At 47.8% G+C, this 12050-nt stretch overlaps 1 protein-coding gene across 14 annotated transcripts in view; it reads left to right on the forward strand.

Moving 5' to 3' along the window:
* Positions 1–12050, forward strand: part of SIL1 (SIL1 nucleotide exchange factor) — a 98543-nt gene that overhangs the window by 59068 nt on the left and 27425 nt on the right. For all 14 annotated transcript variants that reach the window (XM_087760170.1, XM_087760169.1, XM_087760160.1 and 11 more), the window contains one exon: positions 4091–4212. In XM_087760170.1, coding sequence (XP_087616296.1) covers positions 4091–4212 — 122 coding nt within the window. The remainder of the gene's footprint in view (positions 1–4090; positions 4213–12050) is intronic.

A 12050-nucleotide genomic window follows, 5' to 3' on the forward strand; every position in this document is an offset into this window, starting at 1 on the left:
CGCATTTTTACCTCCCGGTGGTTGCAGGCTCCGGGCACACCGCTCTCTTCCCTTGTGCTGGGTGCCTTCCCACGCTGCAGCGGCTTGGGTGGGCGGCTGGGCGTCGAGGCTGTGTTCTGCCTCCTGGGTGAGGGCTGGGCTTCACCCTCCCCCGCGACTGGGAGAGTCTGGAGCAGACTGGGAAGAGTTTCTAGTGTCACTCTCAGTGACTTTATCTTTTCAGAGTGTGAATGGGACAACTTTTGGGAGATGCCAGTGCAAGACCTTTTACTGGAATAGCACTTCTTAAAAGCAAACATGGTATTTTTGGGAAAATAGCTGAAGGAATAAGCTGCTGAGAGATGGAGTCCATGCACCAGCTAATAGAAGTGTTATTTCCAGGGCTCTTTGTCTTGAATTTCCACACTAAATCTCTGTCATACACATGCAGAGGCTTCCTTGCTGTTTGTTCTCAATGCTTTTGTTTCACTGACGGCATCTGTCTGACTCAGAGAATAAGTGTGAACAACGGGCGTCCGAAGAGCTTCATATTTATACTCAGGGCTAATTCTGTCTGGTTAAGGGTGCCAGAGCATCAGGCCAGGCATGCTAAAAAGCAGCTCCCAAACAGCCTGGGATGCTTTGGTTTCCAGCGTAATGGTCTGGACTATTCTATCATAAAATCCTACCTGTTTGCAGGGATGGGGCAAACAATTTCAGAAAGGCGAGAGGAGCAGAGAAGCGGTCCCCGCTCCCCGTGCAGGGCCTGGAGCATCAAAGGGAACCACATCCAGCATCAAAGGGGTCAGAAGCAGGGAAATGGCAGGGGGGCTGGCAGGGAGCACAGAGGACTCCTTTGTGCATCAGTCACAACGTTGCTCTGTGCCCGCGCTGTCGGGGCAGATGGCTGGGCAGCACCTTCTCATCAGGCAGGAAGCTGATAAGAAATATGACTTGTCTCTAAGCCAGCATGGCTTTTCCTCCTCTTTCTTCTTCCAGCCAGTTGAATGCGTCCAGAGCATTATCTCTGCTTGGTACTGACTTTAGCAGCACTGGCTTAATGTAATTACTGACTAGCAGCCAAATACGCTTGTGCCGCATAACCCTGGAAGGGCTGAACTTGTCAGGAGTCCTCTGCGGTGAGCCACAGAGCCCTCTCCGCTGGAGGAGAGGGATCCTTGCAGGCCTGGGTGGCCCAGGGCAGCACACGCCTATGTGCGGGACCGGTGATGGCTCCGCTGCTCCCTTTTCCCCGGCCTCCGTCTGAATGCTAATGTGCCATGGCTTTTCCTAATCGTTCGGCTCCCGGCTGCCTTGCTGCTGCCTCTGGGGCCCAAAACACCCTGTTGAGTGGAAAATGCTGTGCCCTGCGGGGTTTGTAAGCAAAGGATGCTCTCCACTCTGCAGCGCGGTCACGGGCATCCCGGAGTGCTGGGACGTGAAGCAGTGCGTGCCTCCAGTCTCGCTGCGAGGGAGTGGAGGGGAAGCTGTGGCCGGTGCCGAGCCGGGGGAGAGATGCTCTCTCCTGCTCTTGAGGAGTTGGCCCAAGGGCTTTGTGTTTGCTCAGCTTTTGGTTGCCAGCTCTGGTTCGCTTCTTATCAGTCAGGATTCAACTTGGCATATTTGGGAGCCCATCTTGGAGAAAGAGCAGGAAGGTTTGGCTTGCTGGGTTATCTGTAACGCATAAAAACCAAATGCAAATGTGAAGAGGCCAGAACATAACTCATTTATAAACAGAATTCACGGTGCTTGCACAGCAGTGTGCAGAGCCAAGACCCATTCTCCTGCGTTGCAGGCTCTTTCTCTCAATTATTTACTCTCCTTATCTTCCTCTCTTCCCTCCTCTGACATGCTACACCATTTCTCACTGCTAATTTCCTCTCCCTTGCATACGGCTGACATGCTGCTTCTTCCTCGCTCTCATTTTCTAACATTTTCTCTCTCACCTCCCCTCCCCGTTTTCTTTCTCCTCTGATCTGAAGCGGCTCCCTGAATAACTGCTGTCATATTTGCTCTTCTTCCATCCCTCTCCTCGCCCACCTTGCCTGTGTACTTTACTCAAGAGCTCTTTTGATCTTTGGCTTTCTTCCGTGCTGATTTCAGTGGACTGAAGCGAGGCACGAGCTGCTGCCTCACAGCATCCTCCGCTCCCCAGGGAGGTTAATACCTTCATGTTGTTGGGTTTGGGGGTTTTGTTGGTTTTAGAATGATGAGTGAGGGAAGGAGCTCTCACAACAAACCCCAGTTAAAAAAAATAAATACATCTTCAAAATAAGCTTTCCAGCACAATTTATATTATGCAGTTGAGGTGTCTCACTGACGCTGGGGCTGGCCTGAAGGTCTCCGGTGCTGATGAGGATACAGGGACGATTGGTTTTACCACGACTGATGCTGGATGCAAACTTCTGCCTATCTATGCTTTCCCTCTTGAGCAGAAGTCAGCGTCCAATTCCAGCGTTAAAACAGCCTCGGAGCTTTTACGGAGGCTGAGCAATAAAAGCACCCACTGGTAGCTGAAATTGGGTTGCTGCATAGATTTCTTTGTAGACAAAGGTGGGCCTGCAGAAAAGTAAGAGGTCTGGCAGGTCCAGTTTGTAGGGACAGTTAAAAGAATAGGATCTGACGGGATACAAAAGCTGCTGCAAATCCTGAATCAGCCCCAGCAGACCTGCAGAGATCGGCTTTCTGTCGCCGGCTTTGCAGAGGGACAGCAAGTGGTGGGTTTTGTCCCGTTGGGGAGAAGAGACGAGCTGTAGCTCCCCAGGTCCTGCTTTGGTAAAGACGTACCCATAGGACATAAAGCTAAGTAGCTTCTTCATTCTCTTGGGTACCTAAAATATCTGACTTACAGCCAATTTTGGTGAAGGTACACGGTTGAGATAAATATAATACTAAGCATGAAGTCACTGTCGACTAAAAGAGCGTTCAGGCTGGAGTGCGGTGCCTGAGCCCAGCATACCCTGCATGTGTTTGTCCTGTCCCACCCCCTCGGCGGGGTCTGCTCGCTGAAGCTGGGGAGGTTGATTTGCCCGGCTGATAACTCGTTTTTATGTTCTGTTTCCATCTGCTAACATACGCTGTTGTCTCCCTGTCTTTAAGGGAGGAGAAAAGTTGAAATTCTAAAACCAAATTTTTTGTGCACGCAATTCTGACCATTCATCAGATTCCCCTTTAAACTGCAAAAAAAAATCCTTGAAAACCAATGCATCAATTTGACTTTGGACCGAATTTTGTACTTGAAGCGCTTTGTACTGTTCCTCTAAATTTTGTTTGCGAGCCACTCAGAGCTCTTTTCTAATTTCCTCTCTGAGAACAGATGCCCACTGTGATTTGTGCCTGGTTAGCCCCAAGCCTGGTTAAAGTCAAAGACGGATGAATCCCGACTAATGCTTAAACTTTTCCCTACTGGCAGTTATTCCAATATCGTCTGCTTTAGAAAAATCATTGCTCAGGCTGCCCCGAGGGGAAGCTCCGGGCTGACCCTTCCAGGCAGGGACTGGCTTTTTCTTTTCACGTCCGCATGAAATCATTGACTGTACTCATAAACAACACCCAGCACTGCCTCTGTGCCTCACCGCGAGCAGAGGTGATGCTGCCTGTCTACCATTGCTGCTGACAGGCTCTTAAACGTCCCTAACTCCTGGTGCTACAATTAGAGCATCAATTAATTAATTACATTTGCAAAACATACAATTCCCTGGGTTCCCAGTAATGGCCTGCTCAGGTGAGAGAACAAAGAACTGGGGTTTTTTTGACGTCATCAGATTTACCAAATTTTTGACATCACCTGAATTACTGAAATAGGTGTCAAGAATAGTTTTGATAGCTAATCAAAGTATTTGAGTTTTCAGCGATGCCTTCTGCATGTGATAATACCCACCTGTCAGTAGACTGTGCTTCTGCAGCCATGACATCTGCTGCTCACAGTCAGCAGAGTACGGAATTTGAGCCACAGTCATTCCCTCTTAGTTTTTAATTGCTTTTAAAACTCAGCTCTGGTTAGACTGGGAGGGAAGAGATGCTGCGCCTCCTGAAGCAAGGCGTTCTCGAAGAGTTGTTGAGTGGAATCTGGCTGGGGGTTTCGTACTGATGGGGACCTGCTCTCTCCCAGGTGGACAATGCGAAGGACTTCCTCTCCATGGGTGGACTCCAGCTTGTGATCGACGGGCTGAACAGCACCGAGGCCGTGCTGAAGGAGCATGCCGCCTTCGTCCTGGGAGCCGCGCTGTCCAGGTGAGCTCTCTCCCACCCCGCCTGGCAGGGTGAAAACCTCAAGAGACCAGACAGGCTCTGTGCTTCTCTTCGGCTCTCTTGATTTATTTCTAATAGCAGGAGCTGAAAGCTTCTCTCATTCTGCGACACACCAGGTTGTCTTCTCCCCTGCCTAGCCCTTTCCTTGCAGCACCACTTACCCTGGTCTTGTCAGTGCATCCTCACCCTTCTTGTTAGACTTAACCAGCAGTAATTCGGTGTGGAAGCTATGATTGTTTCTCAGTTTCCCTGGGCTCCTTGTTTTTATGAAGTCCGAGGGGAATAATTCTGCCTCCCTTCCTCTCCCCTTGGCAGCCCTCCCAGGGGGGAGATCTCAAGGATGGTGCGGTTATGAGCACCTCAAGGAGCACCTTTCTCCCTCCTGCTCCTTGGTCCTAGGCTGCTTTAGGATAGCAAGATACTGATTTTGGAAATATAGCATCTCTCGTGGTCTTTGGAGGGGGTTTTTAGCCCCATGGACGTGTGCCTCTGACCCACAGGCATAACCAAATGGGTGTTGATTAGACATGGGCTTAGGAATGGGGTCAGCAGGCTGAAGAGACTGGCCTGAAGGATGTTTGTGGTTCATTGGAACGTGGCTGTTGCCTGAAGGAGCCCAGTCAGCCTTGTGCTAGGGCGTAATGTGTAGTGCTACAGGTGGTACCATATGGGCTCAATGGGTTTTATTGGTGCCGTTTTTGTTTTACGGGTTTTGGGGTTGTAGGGTGTGTGTGTTGCACCTTCATGTGTGCAGAGACTTCAGAAATGCATTGGGTGGACCCAGACTTGGTCAGAAGTGTAAAGTGAAGCTTGGAAGTCAGGACTGTTATATCTGTATATTTCTATGCCTAAAAATATGGTCACCTTCTCCACCGTTATAAATTATTTATCACTTAGTCTAATATATAGTCTACAAATTGCATTTCTTTTGCAATCTTCTATGCGATGCAGTTGGTCCTCAGCATGTGTGAAGTAATATGGCCTCATGGACTGCAGCAGGTACCCAGGTTTACACCAAGAAAGGATCCAGCTTATATTTTGAAACAGCGTTTGACTTATTGAGCACAAGAAGATGTGCTCTTTCACATCAGAAACACAGACCTGCTCTTCACATTCTCACGTATCTTAATGTTTGAGGCAATATTGTAATTGTTTCCTTAGGTTCTTCAGTAGCACGTAGACTCTTAATGATATGTTTCATAAAGAGAAAATCATGTAGAGGCTCTGGAAGCATTTGCAGGTAACTTGCGAAATGACAAGGGCTATTAAATCGATTCTTTCCCGATTCAGCTAATGTGACATGATCGAGGCTCAAGAAATTCATTGTCTCATTGATATGAGCGTGTAGCAATGGCCACGAAACTAACGGTTTTATATAATATTCCTCAATTAATTGCAAATGCCTTTCTTTGGACTGAAATAATCTCTTTTCTAATATGACAATATTAAAATACTGCTTTGGAAACTTTTAGACCTTTTTTTTCTTCAGAGGACATTCCGACAGATGGTAATTTTGAGTGGTTTGGATGATGTATTGTCTGAGAGCTCAGTTCCAAAATGTGAGGAGTATTATGCCTGGTTTTTAGGTTTGCTTTTTTTCCCCTTGCTGTGCTTAAGCTTTCTCAATAGACACCTACATGCCAACTCGTCTGCTTTGTGCTATCTGCTTAATTTGTTTGTTCATACATTTTCTCAGCTTAGTCCGTGCTCCATTTAAACTGCCGCGGGCATTTCAAGTACTTCATGCTAAGCATTTTCTGATGTCTTGTCTTTTTCTGAGGGGTGGTTGTTTATGTCCTTCACTCATGGTTGTTCCTAGGGCCTCAGTTAGGTGGCCGGACTTTCCAGTAGATGCCCTGAGGTGCCACAGCTCACTGGGCTGTAGGGGCACGATCTGATCCGTACTTGTGTGCCCGGGGCTGGTATCACCTCCTACGCTGGATGCTGAGCCATGCCTGGGCAAGAGGCGATGGTCTGCTGCTCACCAAATGGGCCTGTGGCCACCTCCCAGGTCACGTCAGCCAGGTTGGCTCAGGCCAGCGCTCTCAAGCCAGGCAAACCTTCCCAGAGGAAAAACGGCATGATCATAGCAGCTCCTCAGCCCAGCTCGGGAGGTCGTTAACTCCTGGCACAGCTGAATCTGGAAGAGGGAGTTTGGCATTGTCTGTAGGCAGGTTGATTTATACAGGAGAAAACCACTGGACGCTGAGCAGTCTCAGACATGCTTGGGTCACATCCAGAACTTTTCAACTCTTAAAAATATCCAGGACTTCTCCAGATTTGCGTTGTTTTTAACTCTGATCAGGTAGTGAAGCAGGTAAGGGATGGAGCAACCAGCTGCATCACCCAGGTCTTGCCTGCATGTAGTCTGGCTGGGACCTGGCTCGGGGGTCTGGCTGTGTTGAAAACCGATTTGGGATAAAAGGGTTTTCAAGTGGATAACCTCCTTGAGCCAATGGGCCAGGTGGCTGGCCAAGACGTTGGATCAGCAAAGGCGGTAGGAGGAGAAAGACAAGGAGGAGAAGGTACAGCAGGGGCAGTTCAGGATTTCTCCCTCCTGGTATTGTTCCCATTTATTTGGCTTAAAGTGGACTTGAAAAGCAGTCTCAACACAGGAGAGTTTGGTCCTCAAAGCAAAGGGTCCCAGGGTCTAGTTGCCTGGATGCTGTCCTTCTGGCATCCACTTGCGTCTGTCTGTGAGCCGCTGCCACGGAAGAGGGTGATCTGGTGTGGAGGAGATCAAGATTTCATCTCTTGTTTCTCTTATATGTCCTTCATTTTAGGCATTTGGGTTTAATTGCTGAGTCTGTGACCAAATCAAACATCGTTCCATCTGGTGGAGTTTTCTGAGCGGTGCCCTTATTGCAACTCTGCAACCTCATCACAGTCTTACTGTTTTTAAACCTTTAACAAAATGTTTTCCATTCAGCAGTTTGCAAAAGTAAACTTCATTTGAACAATCCTCAAGTGCTCTGATTGCAAATAAAAGTTAAATGCACTAACAAAAATAATTGCTAGGCATGTGGGATTGTACATTTAGGTATCCATAATTCACTAACAGTATATGCCAATACACAACATTATCTGGATTTTCAGTGATTGCATTAGCATAAAAGCATGTTAGCATTTATCCGGTGGTACTAACATTTAAATATATATAAGTATGAAATATTAAGATACAGCATTTTGGAGGCAAGTAAAACTACTGTCTGTAAAACGTTCTTGCATATTTTTGAAGGTACACTCTAGTATCTTCGGATGACAATCAGCACTCGCACCATTGGGTCCAAACATTGCAAAAATGTCAATGTTTTATGCAAAGAGGAGCTATATTAAGCTAGAAAAGATTGCTGATGAGAGAAGTGTCTTCTGATGTCCTCTAAGCTATTTACAGGCAGCATCTTCCTTTGTTCATAGCACAGCCAGGCCTCTGCGCAATTTGTATCTAGATGTTTCACAAGACTGGAAATGTTAGCCAGAAAGGATTATGCTTGTGATTAAAACCTCAATTTTTAAAAAGTTTACCTCCAGGAAACGTTTTTCCACACCAATAATTTGAACATTTTAATATTTTCTAATAAAAGGATTTTTGTAATCCGTTTAGAAGGGGAATAATAATTTATGTTGAATGCATTCTTGAAGCTTTATCCCACATGCTCCCCGTATGCTTAGGGGTGAATTAGAGGTGAGGACGAGAGAAGCTAAGCCATGGGATCTTCAAGGCAAAGAGGGGCACGGGGAGAGGGCAGAAAGCGCAAAAGGTGACATTTTGGCCTGGCCGAAGTGGGGAGCCAGGAGGAAAGTCGCTCGTGCAGCTGCATTGAGAGATTTGTGGTGTTTTGGCCAGTCCTTTAAAAACCCATGCGCTGTTCAAACTGGGTAACCAGGGACAGGACTTCAAACGGATGGTCTGAGCTTGCGTTTGCTGTATGTCCTAGCAGGATGCAGGGCAGTCCCCAGCACGGCCTCTTCCAACGAGCCCGGCACTACTGGGATCTCGCTGTTCCCTCTTTTGGCCCTGAGTGATGAAACAAACGTTACAGAACTTGGTAAAGACTTGGGAGGAAACTCATCACAGGTAATAACTCAAGCAGCACCTTGTAGCAGCACTCAAGAGTTTCCTAGAGATGGCTCACATCAGGGTATCTCTTGTCTTAACCATTTCCCATGAGATTAAACCCCTTAAACTATGGCGATGTGCATCATGAACGTCCCGATCACCATTATTCATGTTACCCAGCTCTGAGGCTTGTGTAGAGCTTGCACCATTTTGGCAAAGCACAGAGGCATAAAACCTGTATCTGCTTTTCAAGATAAGCATAAAAGAAGAACCCGGAGCGATGGGCTCCGTTGCCTCCCTGCGCAGTGCCGTGCTGGGGTGTTCGGGTAGTGCTCAGCATCGTGATGTCCGGCTGTTTTCTGTTCTACTTTCTCATCTTCATTTCTTTGGGAGGAGGGATGGGGGAATGCTGTCTCCCCATCCCTGCTCTATTCATCAGTATTTCGGTGGTGTCCATTCTCCTAGGGTACGCGACTTCCATGTTTTGTCAGAGAAGCACCAGTGTCTTCAGGATGTCTTTGTCAAGAGGAAAAAGCTTCCACCAGATTTAACGATTTTGAATTAAGTCCAGCTTTGCAATGAAACTGGTTGACGCTCGCTGCTGTTAAATAACGTTAAGGCCCAAGCAATAAACCCAGGAAAAGTAAAATTAAAGACCTTGCTTCGATGCTGTCTTGTAAGGACATAAGAATTTCTGGGCAGAGAAATAAATCTAGTTAGCTTAACAAGCACTGTCTCTACCCATTTATTTCAAATCCATCTTCACGTTCATCCCTTCCTCCTCCAGCTTCTCCTTTTGCATCCTGCAGTCTTTGCCCATCTCTTTATCCATTTTCACGGGTTTTTTTTTTAGTGGCCCTGTTTGCCAATGCCGTGTGTTTGCCACCTCCCAGACGCAGTAATTCTAGCTCGACTCCCTGCCCGCTTGTAATTTCTTGCTTTGTAGATTGTCTCTTCTATTTTTATTTGAACTCCTGACTTGTGTGGAGTTATCAGCCTCACTGCACTTAATTTCAAATTAATTTGATTGGGTCACCTCAATTTTTTTCCGTAACGATAATGAACTCAACCTATTTAGCCTTTCCCCATTACGAATAGCCTTAACAAAAACTGCAGTGCAATATAAAACTGTGTTTCATCATTATGGTTAATTACACAGAAGAATAAATCCCTAAACATTTTTCAGCGTCTGAAATCTAACAAGAAAGTGTAATTAATAATTAAATAGTAAACTGCCATCCTTGTGCTCTCAGGAAGACAGGGAGAGCAGACCCCATGAGAAAAATCTAGAATCCAAGGTTTGCTTCTGTTTTTGTTTTCATAAATGCTTTGGTCATTTAAATGCTGGGAAGATGCTTGTGTCTGGAAGCCGGCAGGGTGCAGCAGCGGAGGGTCAGGTGCTCATCCTATGCCAGGTATGTTTTCCCCAGGTGCCTGCAACTGCTGGAGAGTTGACAAGGTGGAATGGACATCTTAGCCTCACCCTCTGGGACTGGTTTTAGGCTGAGGATGTTGTCACTTCTGTGAAGTGTGGGAATTCTGGAGTGAGTTACCCCATCCCAGAGGGTCTGCGTTGGGCTGGTGGTGTGAGAGGGGAGAAGGAAGCAGTGAGGATGCAGATTGCTGACGTTGGAGTGTTTGGCCTCACATCCCACTTCAGCAGCAAGCAAACCTTCACGGTTCCCCCCCAGCACTGAGTACCGTTGCATTTCATCAGTTATCGCGGGGCGCAGCCTTGACGATGCAGGTGGTCTCTTCCTCGCCTGTCCTTCGCACGGAGGTGAGCGGTCCCAGAGCCGTGCAGGGTCTTGCTGCTCGTCTAAGACCTGCCTGAGGTGGCCTGGCCTGAAGGCACAGCCGCGCCGGAGAGCCGGCACTGCCCGGGGACGTGGCAGGGATTGGGAGTGCCGGGAGGCCGCTCCGCGGTGCTCAGCAGCACCCTCCCTTTAGCAGGGAGATTGGTGACACAACCTGCAGGAAAAACTCATCACAGCCAGCTCATGCATTATATAAAACACATTGTTTCTGTCTCTTCTCATTTAGTAAATGCTCTCTGCTAAAGCATTTGAGTTATTGTGGTGGTTTCCATTTAAAATATGCATTTGGACTGGTTACCTAATCACTTTCTGCAAAAAAAACCAGCCCAAACTTGCTGTTTCTCAGTGTAGACCTGGTTTCATCACTGGACGCGACATGTATTCCTCTGTCTCTTCAGCCACTATTTATTCATCATCCATGTTCTCTGTTTATCATTTTTACTACAGCCTGTGCACTCAGCTAATGGCTTCACAAGCTTCAAAGATTTTCCTACCCAACACCTACATTATTTTCCTGACCTGCTGTGACTTTCCCATGTCGCGTGTTCTCCGCATTCCTTCCAAGTAATAGGTGCAAAACGCTCCACAAAGAAGAGGCATCTGTGTCTACTCTTTAATCACGGCGTATAGGAGGCTGTAGCAGCCCCTTGTTAATGTGTTTCAGAAGGGAGGTTGAAAAAGTGCATTGAATAGAACAAAGCCACGAAGAATGGGAGGAAGGCGAACAATGAGAGCAGCAAATGCAGGATCCAGCCTCACTTACGTACCTGCTCCCAGCAGGGTTTGGGGTGGACAGAACTGACCCAGCGATTACGATTACGGCTATTGTCTGAGCTTGTATAGGAGGATCCAGATCCCATCTCTTCCTTTGTAGGTCCTGCTGTGTGCCTCCTCCTACCCCTTCCCTGATTGCAGCTTTTGTTGGATTTAATTGCTGGCAAGCTGTACGCAGCCAGCATGCAAAGGCAGATCCAGCCAGGTTTGCAGTGTGAATGGTGGTGGCAGAATTGGGCTTTCGGAGGGGTCTGGGGGGCTGCCCTTAGCTCTTGTGGGCTGTCTTCTGGATTTAGCCATATTTACTCACTGGCCCTCCGTTGTTCCCCTTCCCCTTGTGCCGAGGAGAGGAAGGCAGAGCTGCTGAACCCAGAGCTTGCATAGGAGGCAATGTAACACAAGCCACCAGCCGCAGGCTTTCATGGCATCTAAGACTGGCCCTTGCCTGTCCTGACTGACGATGGATCAAGTCCCAGCAAGTGACCTTTTTCCTAGGTTGGCATCTTCCAGCCTGTTCCCCTGATAGTGTTTTTCCTTATCTATTTGTGTGCTGTAAGATTCATTGAAGCAGTTGCTTATTCATCTGTGAAGACAGTTCCTCAGGTCTTCCACCAGATTGCTGCCAACCACAGCCCCTTCAAGGCTCTCCAAGTGTTTGAATGGGGCGATGTTCTGTGGAGAGAGAAAACAACAGCTAGTAAGCTAGTTATCTCTTTGTGAAGAAACTCATCATTGCTGTTGACTACTTGCTCTTCCCTCAGGTGCTGACATTCTATGTCTTCTTGTGAGCAGGATTTTGATCCCTGTTTTAGATGATCCTATTTCTGCTATAAAGGAGATGTCCATCAGAGGCCCTCGGAGCTGCCTGGCGTGTTTTGGAAGGGGATGGCTCACTGGCTTGGCTGTCTGAGAAGCCGCGCAGACTTCTGAGCCCTGCCCGTCAGGGCAGCAGGCTGTGGCCACGAGACTTTTCCGGGGAGCTGGAGCGGTGGGCAGCCCCTTCCCCGCAGGGCAGCTTGGAGTCATCACGCAGGCTGGAGAAACACTATTGCAGCCACTTCCCACCGACTCTTAGCTGCTTGATGCCACTGCATAAGACCTGAATAGATTTGAAAACTAATTTGCTGCTCAGAGCATCAGTAGATGTACGTCACTTGTCCTTTCTGCTG

This window comes from Nipponia nippon, unplaced genomic scaffold (genome assembly GCF_047370975.1).
Source record: "Nipponia nippon isolate SJK-2023a ecotype South Korea unplaced genomic scaffold, ASM4737097v1 scaffold_21, whole genome shotgun sequence".
Classification (NCBI taxonomy): domain Eukaryota; kingdom Metazoa; phylum Chordata; class Aves; order Pelecaniformes; family Threskiornithidae; genus Nipponia; species Nipponia nippon.